Source organism: Phanerochaete carnosa, assembly GCF_000300595.1.
Source record: "Phanerochaete carnosa HHB-10118-sp unplaced genomic scaffold PHACAscaffold_5, whole genome shotgun sequence".
Taxonomy (NCBI): domain Eukaryota; kingdom Fungi; phylum Basidiomycota; class Agaricomycetes; order Polyporales; family Phanerochaetaceae; genus Phanerochaete; species Phanerochaete carnosa.
Window position 1 is genome coordinate 1169412 of NW_006767632.1, and position 16820 is coordinate 1186231.

The 16820-nt window shown below is 53.5% G+C and overlaps 7 protein-coding genes across 7 annotated transcripts; 2 read left to right on the top strand and 5 right to left on the bottom strand.

Annotated features, from left to right (window-relative positions):
- Nucleotides 1-332: 332 nt before the first annotated feature.
- PHACADRAFT_28352 (uncharacterized protein) lies at nt 333-829 on the bottom strand (the record flags this gene model as incomplete). Its single annotated transcript, XM_007395171.1, has 4 exons — nt 333-403; nt 455-554; nt 617-688; nt 740-829. 4 exons carry the CDS (start codon nt 827-829, stop codon nt 333-335), a joined length of 333 nt encoding a protein of 110 aa, XP_007395233.1.
- Nucleotides 830-2931: 2102 nt separating this feature from the next.
- Nucleotides 2932-3728, top strand: PHACADRAFT_255831 (uncharacterized protein). The gene has a single exon (XM_007395572.1). It carries the CDS (start codon nt 2989-2991, stop codon nt 3661-3663), a length of 675 nt encoding a protein of 224 aa, XP_007395634.1. The 5' UTR covers nt 2932-2988; the 3' UTR covers nt 3664-3728.
- Nucleotides 3729-4080: 352 nt separating this feature from the next.
- Nucleotides 4081-6890, top strand: PHACADRAFT_208823 (uncharacterized protein). The gene is made up of 5 exons (XM_007395573.1): nt 4081-4432; nt 4482-4881; nt 4942-5332; nt 5398-5472; nt 5535-6890. Exons 1-5 carry the CDS (start codon nt 4177-4179, stop codon nt 5643-5645), a joined length of 1233 nt encoding a protein of 410 aa, XP_007395635.1. The 5' UTR covers nt 4081-4176; the 3' UTR covers nt 5646-6890.
- Nucleotides 6891-6926: 36 nt separating this feature from the next.
- Nucleotides 6927-7561, bottom strand: PHACADRAFT_255835 (uncharacterized protein). The gene has a single exon (XM_007395574.1). It carries the CDS (start codon nt 7331-7333, stop codon nt 6944-6946), a length of 390 nt encoding a protein of 129 aa, XP_007395636.1. The 5' UTR covers nt 7334-7561; the 3' UTR covers nt 6927-6943.
- A 1856-nt stretch (nt 7562-9417) lies between these two features.
- Nucleotides 9418-11538, bottom strand: PHACADRAFT_255837 (uncharacterized protein). Its single transcript, XM_007395575.1, has 11 exons — nt 11335-11538; nt 11197-11280; nt 10968-11141; nt 10723-10898; nt 10466-10662; nt 10319-10409; nt 10252-10265; nt 10108-10185; nt 9954-10048; nt 9812-9905; nt 9418-9755 (listed from the first exon to the last, which is right to left on the bottom strand). The coding sequence occupies exons 1-11, from the start codon at nt 11473-11475 to the stop codon at nt 9634-9636; spliced, it is 1266 nt and encodes a 421-aa protein (XP_007395637.1). The 5' UTR covers nt 11476-11538; the 3' UTR covers nt 9418-9633.
- Nucleotides 11539-11907: 369 nt separating this feature from the next.
- PHACADRAFT_120551 (uncharacterized protein) lies at nt 11908-13910 on the bottom strand. Its single transcript, XM_007395576.1, has 11 exons — nt 13837-13910; nt 13724-13768; nt 13541-13659; nt 13137-13486; nt 13021-13075; nt 12805-12967; nt 12670-12748; nt 12538-12614; nt 12421-12486; nt 12229-12366; nt 11908-12165 (listed from the first exon to the last, which is right to left on the bottom strand). Exons 1-11 carry the CDS (start codon nt 13893-13895, stop codon nt 12084-12086), a joined length of 1233 nt encoding a protein of 410 aa, XP_007395638.1. The 5' UTR covers nt 13896-13910; the 3' UTR covers nt 11908-12083.
- A 118-nt stretch (nt 13911-14028) lies between these two features.
- On the bottom strand, nt 14029-16221 carry PHACADRAFT_184121 (uncharacterized protein; the record flags this gene model as incomplete). Its single annotated transcript, XM_007395577.1, has 2 exons — nt 15310-16221; nt 14029-15259 (listed from the first exon to the last, which is right to left on the bottom strand). The coding sequence occupies exons 1-2, from the start codon at nt 16095-16097 to the stop codon at nt 14029-14031; spliced, it is 2019 nt and encodes a 672-aa protein (XP_007395639.1). The 5' UTR covers nt 16098-16221.
- Between the last annotated feature and the right edge of the window lie 599 nt (nt 16222-16820).

Genomic DNA, 16820 nt, shown 5'->3' on the forward strand with positions numbered 1-16820 from the left:
GCTCATGATTATGCGTGTGCCTGCGTGCTTGCCCGCCACCTGGCGCCGTTAGTGTAGCGGACAGTCGGCCGCAAAGGTTCTTCGCCCTTTTTATTTGAAGTCGCCCATCTCGGATTCTTATGCCGAGCCGGGTATCCCATCACATATTATCGCCCTGCCAGCGTCGCTGATCGTACCCGTAATCTCCTTGTGGGAATGATTGTACTTGTGAACATGCATTCAGGATGATACGCATTTGAAGACAAAATATGATTACATGAGATTCTGCGGAGCACGATGACAAACCAAACTTTAGCACAGCAAGAAACACAGCACGGACGGGCAAACTGATTCTACAGGCCGGTCAAAGCTTTGAACTTTGGATTGTGCCACCTCTCAACGACGAAGTCTGCTATAGCGAGATCTAGCTCCAAGTCAGCAAAACGGGTTCAGACACTAACTGAAAGGCACTCACCGAAATCATCGCCCAGGTCAATAACCGCGTGTCCTTTCAGGATATCGGGGGCAGTAGCATTTCCAACTACCTCAATAAATGAAGAGGTAATGCTGGGAGCCTGAGGGAGCGTGAGTAAATCGATCAACGAGGCATCAAGGCTCAGCAACGTTTGCTACTGACTGTGACAAACTTGACTTTTACTTCGCCACCATCGCTGGCCTGTAAGATCACCTCATTTGTGCTGTCGTTCAACTAAGTGCTCCTTAGCATCGTGCTCAACAGGACATCAGACATAATACCCACCTTGAGGACCTTTCCGGTGACCCGAACAATCTGATTTGGATAGTCTGGCAGACGCGCCGAGTTTACGCGTGGAGAAAGCTGGTCAGACATTTTTTTCAGTTCAAAGGCGTGTCGTATGAGCGGTGTGAATGAAGACAGGAGCGTTCGAGAATAGCAAAACGCGGTTGCCGGCACGCGTCCGGGTCGCGTCGAGGCGGCTAATGATCAAGCCCGCGCGGGATGGAATAGGGAGGCGGCGTCGTTGTGGCGCTATTTGGCTCCCTTTGGTCCTCTTGCTAAATTTGTCGATCTGGCCCTTGGGTTGGGAATGCCATGTCTTCGGAAGCATAGACTCTCCGAGGGTGCAATAAGTACGTCCGCACATCATATCGACTAGACCATGAGAGAGTTAATGCTGTAGGCTGTCCAAAGAAACCTGTATGATCGTTTCCGCCAAAACGTTGCACTAGAGGTTATTAATATTGATTCTTCAAGTACCAAACATCAACGTTGCTGCCTCTAGTGACTGAAGAAGTATTTCACGTTCTGTTAAGAGACGGGCATTTTGAAGCACAGCGACGTGAAGCCACCAGCCTCAGGATCCCGAGACTGCACCTCTTACAAGAAGTAACCCTTAATCTTCGTTCACATCTCAGACTTTATAAACTATGCCGCTTAGAAGCTGATTAGATGTACCTAGACATAACGCGTGACGTTGCAGCCGTACATGCTGCGCAAATTGCACGAATATTGCGTTGCTCGCTATATTGCAGGCGTCAAAGTCGGCACGTGAGTGGACGCGTTCACCGTGTTGAATTTTGCGCCACATCAATTCGACTGCTTCATCAGGATCGAGACATCGTTTCCATCCCAAATTATAGCACAATGCATGCGAATCATGAAACTCTTGCCGCGTTACTATCCCGCATCGTGCAGGCAAACGCGTGGGTTCTAGCTCAACTGTCCATGCACCCTTTCATAATCCAGCGGAGTTTATACGAGTGCGTGTGCCACTCCTGCTCAGGCACGGTATGCTGATACCAAATCCGCCATCACTTTTTTTTGGCCAATCAGTTTCAAGCCATCCGAAGCTTTTCTGCGATACGCTGTCCGATTTCCCGGTCTTCGTCTCTTACGCCAAGACTAAATGAAAAGATGCGACCCGGCCGAGGAACAAAGAGTCCATACCGGCTCGCGGAACCTTGTCACACATGATGCTCCGGCTGCACAGCATTTGCACAGTCGCCCCAATCATATGCCTCACCCACATCCTCGGAGCGACAGGGTTCATTCGCTTCTTTCATCCCAATGATTGCGAGAAGGCCCCCGTTCTCTGCTCAGGTTGCGTCTATCGATCCCTCCCACGGCATCTCCCTGGGTTTTAGAACTTGAATCCGTTTAGGTGTATCCTATCGCTAAACGTATATATATACGCGCCATGCCCTACAACCTCAGAATACCGCGCCTTCGACAACAACTAGTCTATCTGCACCCCCGCTTACCTCACCTCACCATGCCCGCATCTCGCCCCACGAAGCTATCAAGGCAGTGTCGACCGACGAGATGCCAAGCTAAGGGCTCTGACCCATTGCAGGACCTCACGTGGCTGATGCCCGTTACTCCCGTCGACCATCCAAACGACGTACATGGCTCGGTCATGTGCAAGAGCGCGACGGAGAAACGTGGAGACACGAGAGCCTGCACGTTTCACGACGGCATCAACCTGACGGCGCTCTCGAGCACTTTGCGAAAATTTACGTACTCGAGCGATTTAAAGGACTTGAGACACTGGCTCGAACCGCACCACTGGGACGCCGACGGGAAGCTCAACCCTGTGGGCTTCAACTCTGTGACGTACTACAGCTGTGTGAAGATGCCAAAAAGCGACTTCGAGAAGTTAAAGCAGGACGAGGTCCGCGTCATACCGCGCGGCCACCCTCAAAGAAAGATTGGAATGATGAAATTACACCCAGTGGTGTGTAGTTATCCTAATTGCTATTATCTCGCTCACGTTCCTCTTAGTGTTGCCTAGTGTGCGGAGCATCAGGGTCTGAGAGGGGCCAAAGACATCACTACGTGGAAAAGCATCTTGTCGCACTCAAGGACACCCTGAACATCGGGCTCAAGGACATCTTGTTGGAGTGGTGGCACTGTCCATACCAAGACGACTGTGGTTTCAAGTACGTCCTGGTCACTCTTTAATCATTTGCACCTGCTAAAATATATATGTTAACAGGGGGTCAGCTCGCAAGGAGTCGGTCACACGCCATATGCGGGACTTTTGTCCCTCTGCGAAGACGCTCGGCTTCTCCGAAGCAGTGTATGGCGCCATCAATGCAGAAAATGCTATCCACGTCTTACGAACCGCCAAGCAGAAGGCAAGGAGCAAGAGACGAGTGGAGGGGAAGCGCAAAGTTCAGACCCGAGAGGAAGCAAACAGGCCAGCCACGAATTCTTCGCAAGCCGGCTCGGGCGAAGATGTGCTCGAGGGGCCTTTCAATCCTGCCTCTATTCTCCCCTCAGCAAGTTGCAACACAGCACGCATTCTCCGATTGGGAGATGCGCTTCCAGCTCCTCCGCTTATGGCTTCCTTCGCTCACAACGCACAGCTTGCCGATGGTATGGCGGAGGCATTCCACATCGAGAACGGGCCCATGGACTGGCTCAACCAGGTGCTCTGTCCGCTACCCCACGCGCCGCCCGAGCCCCTTCCTTCAACTCCTCCATCCATGGGGTTGGATTACGTGCCAGGAGTGTCGATTTATCCAGAAACTCGCCTCTGGCACGAGACGAATCCTACGGCCCTTGGCGGCCTCGATTTGTGGGAGGAATACTACTCAAGTGGGTTCGGAGCCGCCTGTGGGTCGTCTGTTCCATCGAATCTATGGGACAGTTTGCCGTCGGGGGAAGAACATAGGGATTTATTAATTCCGTATAGCTTCTGAAAAATGTAACACCAGATCTCTTTGCTTGCTCTCTCCGTGCTCGGTCTCTTATCTACCTGTTTTCTGGTGTGTTTAAATATTTTCATCATCTCGTAGACTTAGAAACGAGATATTTATTCCCACTTTCTGCGGTTTGGCGTTCATGAGAACTTCCGCCCACGGACCCCGACGACGTCAAGAGCGCCCGTATGCATCGCACGAAAGATTAATATTGAGCATTTATAATTCGACGCCCACTAATATTCTTAGCTTAAGTGTATGCGTTATGCACTCCTTAGCGTGTCCTCCTTGCCTGTGGTTTTTTCAGGTAGTCTCATTCTCTGAGGCAGCGGATTGCGTGCACTGGTTAGCTGGGCGTTTTCGAGGTAGTTTCGGGGTCCGCTAGCGGAATGACGCCAATCGATGATGATGCCGACAGAAACGGTATGCGCCTTGCCATGATGGATGCTCAACAACCGTTACCAAACTTTGCCCTATGTCCGCAGTTGACTTCCACCTCTGCATCTCTTCAGCATGGAGGTGCCGCTCGTCACGACGTTGCCGCCCCCATCTACGCTTCCAGCAAACAGGCAGGCCAATCAGCAGCTCATCTTCGACTTCACCAAAAGGAAGAAATGGGCAGATTTGCTCGTGACAGAGCTAACAGAGGTCGTTATGCTAGTCCTCTCGGACGACGGTACAGTGCTGTACAGTGGCCCGGCGGTTCAGAGCTTGCTAGGGTGGGCCGATGAGGAGCTAATAGACATGAATTTTTGCGACATCATGAACGGTGCGCCTCTCCTACGGTCTGGACATTAGGGCTACCTAACTTTCCGCAGATGAAGACGTAAGCGTGTTTAAGCGACAGTTTGCGGAGTCCATCCGGGCTGGAACAGACCTTCTGTCGTATGCTCGCTTGCGATGCAAGTCAGAGCAAGATTTCTACGGGCCTAGCATGCCTGTCATCCCTGCCATTCCTCCGCAGCCATCTGCAGACGGTAACATCCCGCAACTTCAGTCCACAAGGCCACCCGCGAAAGAGGTTTTCTTCGAGATCAAGGGTTATCCGCACTTTGGTGCCGACTCAGCCCCGAACTTGTTCAATGCGTCGGACGTGCATGCTATGGCAAATATGGAACCTCAAGCTGGCCCCTCGAACAAGGTTTCACCAAGCGCGAGCAACGTCTTTAAGTGCTTCTTCGCCATGGCCAAACCGTATCCCAGTCGCAATACTGCCATGTAAGCCTTTGTGGATAATGCATTCTACCAAGAGTACCAGTTTCATGCTGGTTTTCGCAGGCTGAACACTTTCCTGGAACTGAAGATGGAGAACGAACGGCTGCAACAGCGGTTGCGCGATGCGAAGGCCAAAGCTGAAGCCTTGGACCGTGCCCAGGCGCAAAGGCGGGTTTGGTCCTCTCACCCATTCCCACAACAGATGCCGTATGCTAGTCAAACCGAAACACACAGTTCCGGTGCTCCTTCTTTCCAGTCGTTTGCGTGGACTCAAAACTCTGCTGTCTCCGGTCCGAGTCGTAGCTTCGACTCTAGGCAATTCTATCCGAGGCTCACTGATTCAACCGTCATCGGCGGCTCTTCTACGCATACCACAGGATCGTTGAACTCCGCGAATACTGAGCGCGCCGAGTTAGCTGACCCATCTGCGGACCACACGCTTCCCCGAAAGAAGGTTAGTGTTGGCTTGCAATTGATCCACGCTAATCTCGAGACGCTGAGCATACCCGATTGATGCAGAGCAAGAAGTCTCTCACACAAGAGCAGTATTGCTGCATGACCTGTGGCAGGACCGACTCGCCTGAATGGCGCAAGGTGCGTTGCACTGCTTTTGGATCGACGATGAGTAGTCAAACGCCGCTGTTCCACCCTGTCAGGGTCCTCAGGGTCCAAAGACCCTCTGCAACGCTTGTGGCTTGCGGTGGGCGAAGTCGGTCCGCACAAACCCTTCCCTGGCTACGGAGGGTGATCCGCCTACCGAAGCCTAGATCCTCCAGCTCGGACCCTTGCTCGTGAGATTTAGCTTAGACGGCAAGAGCCGCTATCACCACCCTCGAAGTCTGACGGGTTGTCCGCAATCCGTATCCCGAAGTTGTATTTGCTTTCATGCGCTGTCGCTTCCTTCGATACTTCTTTGGCCATATGCCCTGCTTTGTTCGCGTTCCACTCGCTATGCCTCGTATATTCGGTTATGTTTAGCACCCGCTGTCAAGTCTATCCATATGCATTAGCCCTGTTACTATCAGCGAAGATAACAGGCTGTCAAGGAGAATATTAATGTACGGAGAGCTGACCTCGCAAGGCAGACGAACAGGGTAGGGGTTCGAGTGCGACACATGGAAATCCACAAGCTGGTGATCGATGAGACTCTTGGTACAGAAAGATAAACAACGGAGAGCGGGTATGGAGCGACGTGTTCATAAAGAGGTGACGAAAACGAAGGTGAATAGGTGAACACATAATACATGTAGAGCATAGGATGTACAACATGTGATGTACAACATAGGATATCAAACAACACGTAGGATATACAATAGGGAATAAATATCGGCAAGCGAAGACGAGTGTTGTATAGTACGACGATCGTCTAGGCGTTCATGAATGTGGTGGGGTCCAGCTCTGAGGAAGAGAAGAGGTTGAAGGTGTACGAGAAGCCCTCCGTTGTGCGCGCAGCGGCGTCAAGGTCCATCGGTGTCGCGAGGCTGAGGCTGGCACTTATAGCCGAGAGGCTTTGCGGCGCAGCGTTCCCCACACGGGCCTTCACTGTGTTCGCGCGCGACGCGGGTTCGTCGAAACACCCGCCGTCAAGGGCGGGCTGATCGGGCGCAAAGTTAAAGACGTCCTCGAGTTTGAATGCGTCTGCGGGCGCGGGCGGCTGCGAGGCCATGTCCCAGGCGAGCGCCGAGCCTGCGCTGGGCGTCCTCGCGCAGGGCAGGAAGCAGTGCGTGCCCGGTGTGCCTTGTGCTGGCGATGTTTCGGGCATAGCATATTCCGAGCCGGCGAGGCTCGCGTGGCTCAGCACGGAGATGAGGGCATCCGCTGCTCCGGAGGAAGGCCCGGCGAGGCGAGAGGTCTGAGAGAACGCTCTGCGTCGCGGCCGCTCGACGAGCGCGTTCTGCAGCGAAGAGGACGAGGCAGATGAAGAGAGCATGCGAGAGAACGCTGATGATTGGTTGAAGTTGGACTCTGAGGCAACAGCAGTCCAAGCTGCAGGAGTAGACGATGCGTCAGAACTAAGTAGCATCGCATGTGAGCAAAGGTGAGACAATACTGTTGGAGCGCAAACTCACGTGAATGACGTGTCGGACGAAAGTGTATATCCCGATGCATCGGAGGAGCTCGAGCATGCAGAAGGTGGCCGGGACATGTGCGAGATGTCGGAGATGTTTACACGAGCAGCTACAGGCCATTGTCCGTGCACCGTACACGGTAGCTGCATAATCGGGTCCTGGTTATCGGGAGCAATATAGCCTCGAATAAGAGACAGCTCTGCGGAATCGGACACAGAGGCACTCTCGGACGGTGACTCTGCGCCAACAAACTGCGCTCGCTCAGGGTCACTTCCAAGTCTCATAGGATCGTTCAGCGCGGGCACGATGTCTGGACGAACGACGAGAGGCTGAGAGGTCTCGTCGGAGGCAGCGACTGAAATGGTGGAAGCAGGGGTGGGTTGCATGACGGAAGGGATTTTGTCGGTGCAACCAGGCGCGTCGCTAGATTGATCCCGGTCGTTGTTCTGAGTCTGGGTGCGAGACTCAACGATTACGACCTTGGGCAAAAGCTTCCTGCGGATCTCTATGTGCGGCCTGGTCGGGCTTCGCAGAGTCGACCTCTCGTCATACTCGCACTCAAGACCTCGTGCGACGCAACGCGTGCAGGGCTGGCCTCCCGAGCACTAGAGAGGTACGGCGCGCGCTCAGCAATAGAGCTTCACGAATCAAGTAAAGCGGCATACCTTCGTCTTGCGCTTCCGGCACTTTCTGCACGCCTTCGCGCTGCGCTGGCGGGGAAGAGGGGAAGAGCGAAGGACAAGGTCCCCCGTATTCCAACCGATCGACTGGCCCCTCTGATCTGCTACCGCCATTTGATGATCATGCAGGAGCTGCGAGTCTGGGCGCGTTGAGACGGCAACGCAGCCGTACTCGTGATGCACCTGCTGCAGCATCCGCGGATCTATTCTGGGATCGACGTTGGGCAAGAATTGCTGCGACAGGAGGTGGATCGCTCCACCAGCCTGGATGTGGGCAGGTATAATGGTCAGCCGTGGTACAGAGTTTGCTGAAGACGAGGTGATTACTTGGACACCGTGCCCAGAGTCATTGAGAAGGAAGGCGTGATTGCAGAGCTGAGGGTCGAGGGCGAAGGGACTAGGTCCCGCGTAAGGCGGAAGGGTGGGCTCCTCAGACCAGACAGGTTCTCGAGAAAGTTGCTCGGTACTGGCCTGCACGTCAAGCGGATGCAAACTTCTGGAGCAGGAACAAATTGGTACAGACCCAGGCGCCGTGGCTGTGGCCTCTGACCGGGGAAGGGTGGAAGGCATTGCTCAGGGGGAGCAGGGGGAGAGGGAGAAAGGATATGGGACGCGGGGCATGCAGCAATTACTTCTCACTTCAAGACAACCTGCTCTAGATATAATGGGGGGCGGCAGGCTATTCTGTCAGGCAGCCACATCTCAATCGGCCTGCGATGAGCCGTGCTGCAGTTAGGGGCAACCTGAATACGGGCGTTGAAGGACCGGGAAGGAACTCGGGGTGTCAGACGCGTATGAAAAGGTAACACACTTTCGATGGACGCGGCGGCGACTTTGGAGCTCACCGGAGAGGCGCCCGCTGCCAGCACCCTTGAAATGTAGATATAGCGATGGATAAGTGATCACCATGCCGATTACTTTGTATATTTGGAGTTGGAAGATGCCCTAGAGAGCAGCGAGAAAATTGGCTTTCACGCTCGCTATATCGCTCGAGGAGTTCATGCAGAGCTGAAAGCCGTTTCTGAAGAGCACGTCGGCCAACATCTCCATAGCTACTCGCTCTCGTTGCTCGCATAGGAAGAACCATGGCTGTGGGTCGAGATCTCTAGGCTAGATATATATCTCCGAGAAGTTCTGACCGATTCCTTGCATTCTCTTGCAAGTCGTTCCGACGCCGCAGGTTCCCCCGCCCTGCATCGTTTGGGAATCGTCACTTGAGGCGTCAGACTTGAGTAGATCTCACCGGAACCACCTCGATGCTCGCATGGGAACCTGGCCATTATGACGCGATTATGTGATCATCTTCGAGAGATGGAACAGAAAGAAAGCTGAAAGGACGAGTAAATGACTCTACAAGTATTTTCGTAGCGTTGCCCAGATATGCACTGACTAATCCATCTTCCTGCGCTCGCCAGCCGAGTGGAGTAATATCTTTCACCGAAACGTGCGCTGGAGTGATCAATGGAGGCCCAGAAGATGGAACTTAGAAGAGACGAGTCAGGATCCAGAAGGCGCGGGTGTAAAGTATTCTCCCTGTAGCTAGATAACTACCACGCGCGACCCAAGTGACGGTGCACTGACGATCGAAAGTGTAACACTCTCAAGTACCGAACCCTCTCGGAACGCCTGAACCTTGTGCTTAAGAGAGGATTCTTCCTGATCTCTTCCTGGCTTGTCATCATACTCTCATTGACTCGAGTCTGGACGCTGTTCATTAAGCGACTCCGGCCCTGCGTCAATCTTCCAACAATAACTGAATGCTCAGCGCTTTAGCGCTCAGGTACAGGCGAGCCTCTTATCGATCAGCATCCGCGAACGGGTTTTCATAGTGTGTATACGAGCTATTCATCCGTCTCGTCCGGAGATTTGCTTCCTGCCTTTCATATTCAATCCTCGACAATCTCGAGCGCTTTCCCAGGGTTACCCAGGGTCCGTGTACTTCCGTCGATCCAGACCACGCTACGTGATCGATTTCTGAGGATCTTAAGCAGATGAGGGCGGCTAATTTACGATCGCCCCTTCAGCTCCTCGTTGAATTCACGGCCGATTAGCATTCGTCGGATCTCCTGCGTCCCAGCACCGACTGTGTACAGCCTCGAGTCACGGAGAATGCGCCCAATGGGATAGTCTGTCCAGCCACGTGTGTGCGTTAGAGAGATTCGCGCCTCTAGTTCAGGGACTGACCGTTGATGTAACCGTTGCCACCAAGACATTGCATCGCCTCCATCGCGACTTCGACAGCCCGGTCGGAGGAATACAGAATTACACCCGCACAGTCCTGAGACAATATAGTGAGCGGCCATTAACAGGACGACTGCACACGTACCCTCCTACTGATCTTGCCGGAGTCACAGGCACGAGCGACAGCGTATACGTATGAGCGTGATGCGTTCATCTTGGTGTACATATCAGCAATCTTTCCTGCAGAAGTGATGCACTCAGGGTCAGTGCCACAGCGAGCATACTGGCAAGAACCTGACCCTGCATGAGCTGGAACGTTCCGACAGGCACGTTAAATTGCTTCCTGTCGTGTATGTACTCGACAGCATAGTCAAAGGCTAAAGAAGCAAAGCATTGCTTATTAATGACAGGTGCAGTGCACACAGGTACGTGCCGAAACCTACCTGCCTGCATCAACCTAGATTTGGCCGGCGTCAGTCTCTGATGCGCTGCCTCAACGATGTGACGCACCCAAGAGGACCGCCGCTGAGAACGAGTCGTTCCAAGTCTAGACCCGACATCAAGATAGCAGCGCCCTTATTTACCGGTCCTAGAACATTCTCTGTAACCGGGAACCTTCTCAGAAGGGCCTGGTCAACTGTTGAGCGCAGGACAAACCTTCGGGGACAAAACAGTCTTCGAAGACGAGTTCGCAAGTGTCGCTACCTCGCATGCCGAACTTGTCCAGCTTTTGGTGCGTTGAGAAACCCTCGAAGCCCTTTTCGATAATGAAAGCAGTGATCCCTTTCGAACCTCCGTCGGGCACTGTCTTCGCGTACACGACCAGCGTAGAGGCAGTGGGACCATTTGTAATCCTAGGATGAGCCGTGCACCGAGTTAGGATGACGCGCGAAACAGATTAAAGCGTTTCTCACCAGAATTTGTTACCGTTCAACTTATAGCCGCCGTCAACCTTGTCAGCGCGCAACTTCATGCTGACGACGTCACTCCCGCTCCCGGGCTCGCTCATGGCCAGACTGCCGACTTTCTTCCCCGCAATGAGATCAGGCAGGTACTGCTTCTTCTGTGCTTCTGTGCCCCAGCGGTGTATCTGGTGTCGATCCATCAGTCCCAGCGTGGTCCCAATCCGGCCGAGAGCGTGCAGGAAGGTAACACGTACCTGATTAACGCATAGATTAGAGTGCGCGCCGTATGACAGGGCTACAGAGCCTGATGCCCGCGAGAGCTCCTCCATGGCGAGTGTATGGTTGAAGTACCCCAGCCCGAGGCCGCCGTAGTCTGGCGAACAGGTGATGCCAAGGAGGCCCATGTCGCCCAGCTTCTCCCAGAGGTCCTAAGGCGCAAGATCTAAACAATTTAGGGCGTGCATATAGGTGAACAGAACTCACCTGGGGGAAGTTGTTCGACTTGTCGATCTCAGCTGCGCGCGGCGCGACCTCCTTCTGCGCAAACTCGCTGACAGCTTCTCTGAACTACCATGGCGGTCAAAACCGTGATTGCAGCATAGACCAGTTGGAAAACTTTACCTCGGCCTGATCATCGGTCAGGCCTGCCAGCGCAGTGTTGTAGAATGACGCATGCCGTTTCGAGGTGGTCATTAATCCCCCGCGTGGGCGAGTGAAGGCATTTCTTAACGATGAGCGTACCAGAAGGCGTGCAGCAGCCATAACAATGAGTCACGAATAAGTGGTCGAAGGTCGGTGTCGTGCTCTGCGTGTGGTGCAGAGTCGCTGACTCCAGAGCTTCAAGCGACAGGCGACCAAGCTCCGGTTCCGGTAAACAGTCAGGCCCCAGGCCTAGTCAGGCTTTGATCCGTGGGCTGTTCGGAACGGAACTTCACAGCGCGCACGGAGCGCCCAGCGGTGCCCTAGGCCTGTCTCAGCTACGCCAACATTGAACAGGACTCAGAGTACAAAGGAGACAAGCATAACAGGCTTAGTTTTTCGAGGGAGAAGCTCAAAGACAGGGGCTATAGGAATGTATGCAAAATACGTGCACGGATTGTCATAAAACGAACAGCCAGAAGAGCGTATAACGTTGCAGGAACATAATCAATTGGATCCTTGCTTCTATATGGGTGTTTGCGGCCAGCGGGCGTCGGCTGAGGATAGTATTAATTATAAAGAGGCGTTCTACTAAATTGGTTTGTCGATGCGCTATCAAACACAGATTATCGGCACATGAACTACACCGAGCGAATATCATCTACTTTTCTAGCTTTGACAATGTCGCTGCATACGCTCGGACTAAGAGCACCAAACGCAGAGTCTGCTATCTAATCATTCTTCTCGGATTCGTCGTCCTCGTCGTCCTCGTCGTCAGAACGGTCGTCCGAGGTCCCGATATCGTGCAATGCACTATGGGGCGAGACGGGTATGTCAGGAACATAATTGCAAAAGCGGACTTCTGTAGAAACGCACCGGCATGCTATCCGCAAGATCAAAAAGTACCAGAATAAGTTCAGAAATTGCAGGAGAAGGATGGGCACAAAAATCTGGTATTTCATCCACCAGACCATCCAGACGCCGTCTTTGGCCTCCCACCGCTTGGACGTCTCACTGTTGGATGCACATCAGCCAGCGCAGGCGAGTGAGAGCAGGTGGTATACTCACGGCATGAGATCGAACTGGGTCCAAACGGACCAGAGCATGACGATATTCAGGTAATGCCGGAAATAGCTACATAGATGGCCTTGGAGCACGCACACACGCGAATACAGAGACACTTACGTCCAAGTGCCCACCAAGATCGTAAACACACAGACCTTGGACTTGTCGTACTGAATGTAGTTCATCACCTTCGACAGCTGTACGTGCACGCGCGTTAGCGTCTTTCTCGTAGAGTGTGCCCGGAACGCTTACGCCCAAGAAGATGTCAGGGATGTCCATGCTGAGGTAGACAGCGTTTCCAATGCGCGTCAGGTTGATCAGGTAGCTCCATCTACATGGTGTGCCAATTCAGCGGACAAGTAATAGGCAGGAACGTCGGATGCGTACCCAATGAGCCAAAGCGTGACATAGTGGTGCGCCACGAGCTCCTTGTAATCTTTCCGGGGCTTCTCAAGTCCGAGCAGGAGAACGAGGAGCTGCTGGCACCAGTATGCCGCTTGCATGAGGTAGTAGCGCTTTAGCTCCGGCTTCATGTCCCAGTGAGGGTAGTCTGAAGCAGAGGGGTGAGCAATTCAAAAGCGTGCGCGCAGAAACACTACCAACCTATCCAGAAGTACTCGGTACGGTACCACCAAGTAGGCAGCTGCGACATGATGCGCTGCGAAGTATTTCATGATTAGCAAACCCGTCGTGTGACAAGCGGTAAGTAAGCGGCGCACCAGACCCCAGCTGCCCATGACACCAAAATATAGCACCGCGTACGTCTGCTCGCCGAATCTGTCCAGCTTTGTCATTTTCTTGATACCGAACCAGTGCCCAGCGGGACGGGCGATGTAGATTGTGAACGATTGGCGAATAAATGACCAGAAGATGATGTAGTACGCGATGAAGACGAGGTCGAAGCAGCCTTTCTGGTACCTTGGATCTTCCGGGGGTGAGTCTGGGATACGGTGCGAGACAAACAGTAAAGGCTCGAAGGGGTTATTGAGTTCTTGTGCGACCCATGGAGCGAGAAGTTTCCAGTTGGCCCAGAGGAGGGCTCCAATAAGTAACAGCTTCAGCGAGGACGCTTTGGATGCCAAAATAGGTCAATGCAGCCACATGCATGCTAGATTAGACGTACATGGGACCACTACCCATCGCAGAGACTTTATATCGGTCCACAGTCCCCAGGATTCAGTTGAGAATGGCGAACCAGGACTACGACGCGTGACTGGTGTGGCGCGCTGTATATGTAACGGGCTGCGAAAGGTTCAGATTATCTTCACAGCTCCGCTCGGCGGAAGGGATGTGGCAAGAAACGCACGTCTGTGGTCCAAAGCCGCCAGCCAGGTGGTGATATGGGTCTGCGCTAAAGAACCGAGACAAATGTGAGCATGACGAGGTGATGACGGTGTCAATGGTGTGTGATCGACATACTCTATCCTGTCGAGAGTGCCCGCACGTTTTCTTCGCTTCTGGATGCTTGGTGCCGCCATGTTGGAGTTGCAGCCAAAACAGAGAATGGACAGGTTTGGTTTGAGGGGCCAGGGGATTTAACCGGCCCAGTCGAGTATACGCGTTGACCCGCTCCTTACAGGCAACTTAGATATTTCTGCTATATGGCGTCTATCAGTCAGCAATATTACTTCGCGAGGGCTGGGTCGAGTTGAATGTACATAAACTCGCTGACTCATTTGAACAGAAACGGCAAGTACGCGATAAGGCGATAAGATAGCGAGACCTCCCAATCACCCCGATTGTTAGACCTGGAGTGTCGCAGGGTTCCAGTGGGAGAACACGCACCTCTATCTGGTATCCGCCCTGAGGATACTGGTCATACGTCGGCATCGAATAAAAATTTGTGTATACGAAGTCGTCCAGGTAATGGCCCTGCATCGGCATGGCGTCCGACACGAAGAATTGCGCGGGTGTCGGTTCTTCTGTCAGTTCGCTCGTCAAGTTATCGAGCAGGCCGAGATCTTGGTGATTCTGAGTAAGCCCTCGACCACTGAACGCTGAGTACACCGACGTCATACCTAGATCGCCCGAAGAATGTGGCGTAGCGTAGCTGGGTTCGGTCTGAAACGGTTCATGAGCATGATAATCCGAGGTGGGAAGATTTGCAGTTGGTAGAATCGAAGAGCCGAGGAGCAGGGTGCTTGATCCTTGAGCATAATCACTGTAAGCTGTGACATCTCCATAATGTACGGTCGGAAGAGCGGAAGGGATACGCATAGAGTTCATGGCTTCGTGAGGAGCTGCAGTAATATTGCACAAAATCGTGATTCCCGCCGACGAATCAAAGAACGCAGGGACGCCATTGTCGATGGCGGTCCTGTAACCAGCCGGGAAGAAAGCTTGAGCTGGTACATTGCCTAGGGTGGATGTTGGACGGTTCAACAGCAGGTCCGACATGGGATGGACAGAAGCTGAAGGCGCCGCAGTCGAATGAGAAGACGGGTACGGTCTGTAACGGTGGCTCGAAAGAGAAAGGTTGAGACGCAAATGATAGTGAGGAGACGACGAAAGAGACGACGAAGGGCCAACTGGAGGGAGCCAGCTATGAGCAGCCATATTAGGTTGTCTACCAGACGAAGAGCCAGCAGAACCAGAGTGGTAGCCATCAGGCATGACATTGTGTGGAGAAGTCGGAGTCTCGAGCCAGAAACCAAGTAGCGAGGTTGAATTTCGACTCAAACTCGGAGAGAGCGGCATGTATAGGCTGCTAGAAGGCAAATCATGCATCGGCGGCGGCGGCGACGGCGACGGCGTTTGAGCTCGTCCTCTGGTACTCATTGGCCAGCTCAGTTTAATGCGGACATTGCTCAATGATGCCATGTCAACGGAGTTGGGAGCAGGGCTGCGAAAATGATTGAGTACGGCGAGACAGAAGCAAGAAGAGCTACCCACTCAATAGCACCGCTCTCTCGCAACGCCTGTAAGCATGTTTCGAGATCCTGTGCAGGTATCCACGGGTTCAGAAGGCCCATTTTTTCGGCTTCGACCGGGGTGAGCAGTCGTCGACGGTTCTTGTCTGTTGCGTGTACCAGAAATACTTCAGTGCAGTTATCGGACTCAGCGCACTGCCAGCCGCTGATTCCGCCTGCGTAGCACATTGCCGGTAGGAAACCTCGCGGGAGAGTCGCCTCGCAAAAAGCCGGTTCACCCTCGTCCTCGATATCTGTTTCCGCGTTGGAAGCTTCAATGCCTCTGTCGTCATCTCCCATGTATCCTTCGGAAGCAGTCTCGAAGGTCCATTGAGACGACGTATCAGACGCGTCGATTTCCGTGCCCGTCGCCTCTGGAGCTACGGCTTCGTCGGGGGTCGAAGCGGTGCTGGAGGATGTTTCGTGCGAACGTTCCGCCTCTTGAGCAACTGAGGCCGCCTGTGTTTCGTCTGCGGCAGCATTGGTCACGGGCTGCGACATGAATCTGGAGCCAGTTGTCTCGCTGGCGCCCGAAGTCTGCTCGAGCTCGTCTTCGGTGTCGCCTTCTTCCACTATCTCAGGGAGACCGAGCTTCGGGGTGCGCTCGTTATCGGCCCGCTTGCAGAAAGTCGTGTCGGAGCTGTAACTGCTGGTGACCTTCCACGCAAGTGTCTGCATCGGCTCCAGCTGAGGACCGCCAATCAAGGGGGCAGACACAGAGCGCCCCAGCCCGGCCAAAGACTTTGGCTTCGAGTAGCGGGGATGGGTCATTGTGGTGGCGTGTGGCGCGGTGCTGGTGCGAGGAGTTGGAAGTCTTTGTTCGAAACGGGTGCGGAGAACGCGGCTAAGAAGGTGTCGAGAGGGGCTGCTTGTGGTCTATAAGTCGGCCATTCTTTTGTGAGCTTGTCGCTTGCACTAGAGAGTGGCCACATCACGCTGTGCTTCCCGCAGTTGACCTGGTGCACGCCTCACATCAAACTTTTCGCCGAGACAAGAGCTGTGGATGGAATTTACATGATTAGTTCAAAGCCTGAGCGAGATAGAGCTGATTAGAAGCACGGACCGCACACCTCTGACGAGGCATATTGTCCAAATCACGAAAATGGAGCGTGAAATAATGAGAAGACAACGCTCTAGGGGTGATATGGCTGATATAGATTACATGCGTTTGGAGTGAGGAGGTTCTGGGTGGACAAACTCTGGGCGAAGCGTGATTGTTCGTTCAGAGCATGTGGCATGTGCCACTGACCGAGTGGCACCATGCCAGGAAGCGAGTGGCTAGACGTCATTAGCGAGAGTCTCGCGCCGACAGAGGAAAAATGAAAGGGACCAGATTGATAGCTTCATGCACGTCCCCGATTCGAAAGCGCAAGCCCATATGTTGTTTGGGCTCCCCGGCGGCGGTAAGAGTCCGGAACAGGAAGTGATGCGCCGCGTACGTCCAGACGCCCGCCGTGCGGCTGTCTTTTCGGACAGCGACAAGATTTGGTCGCC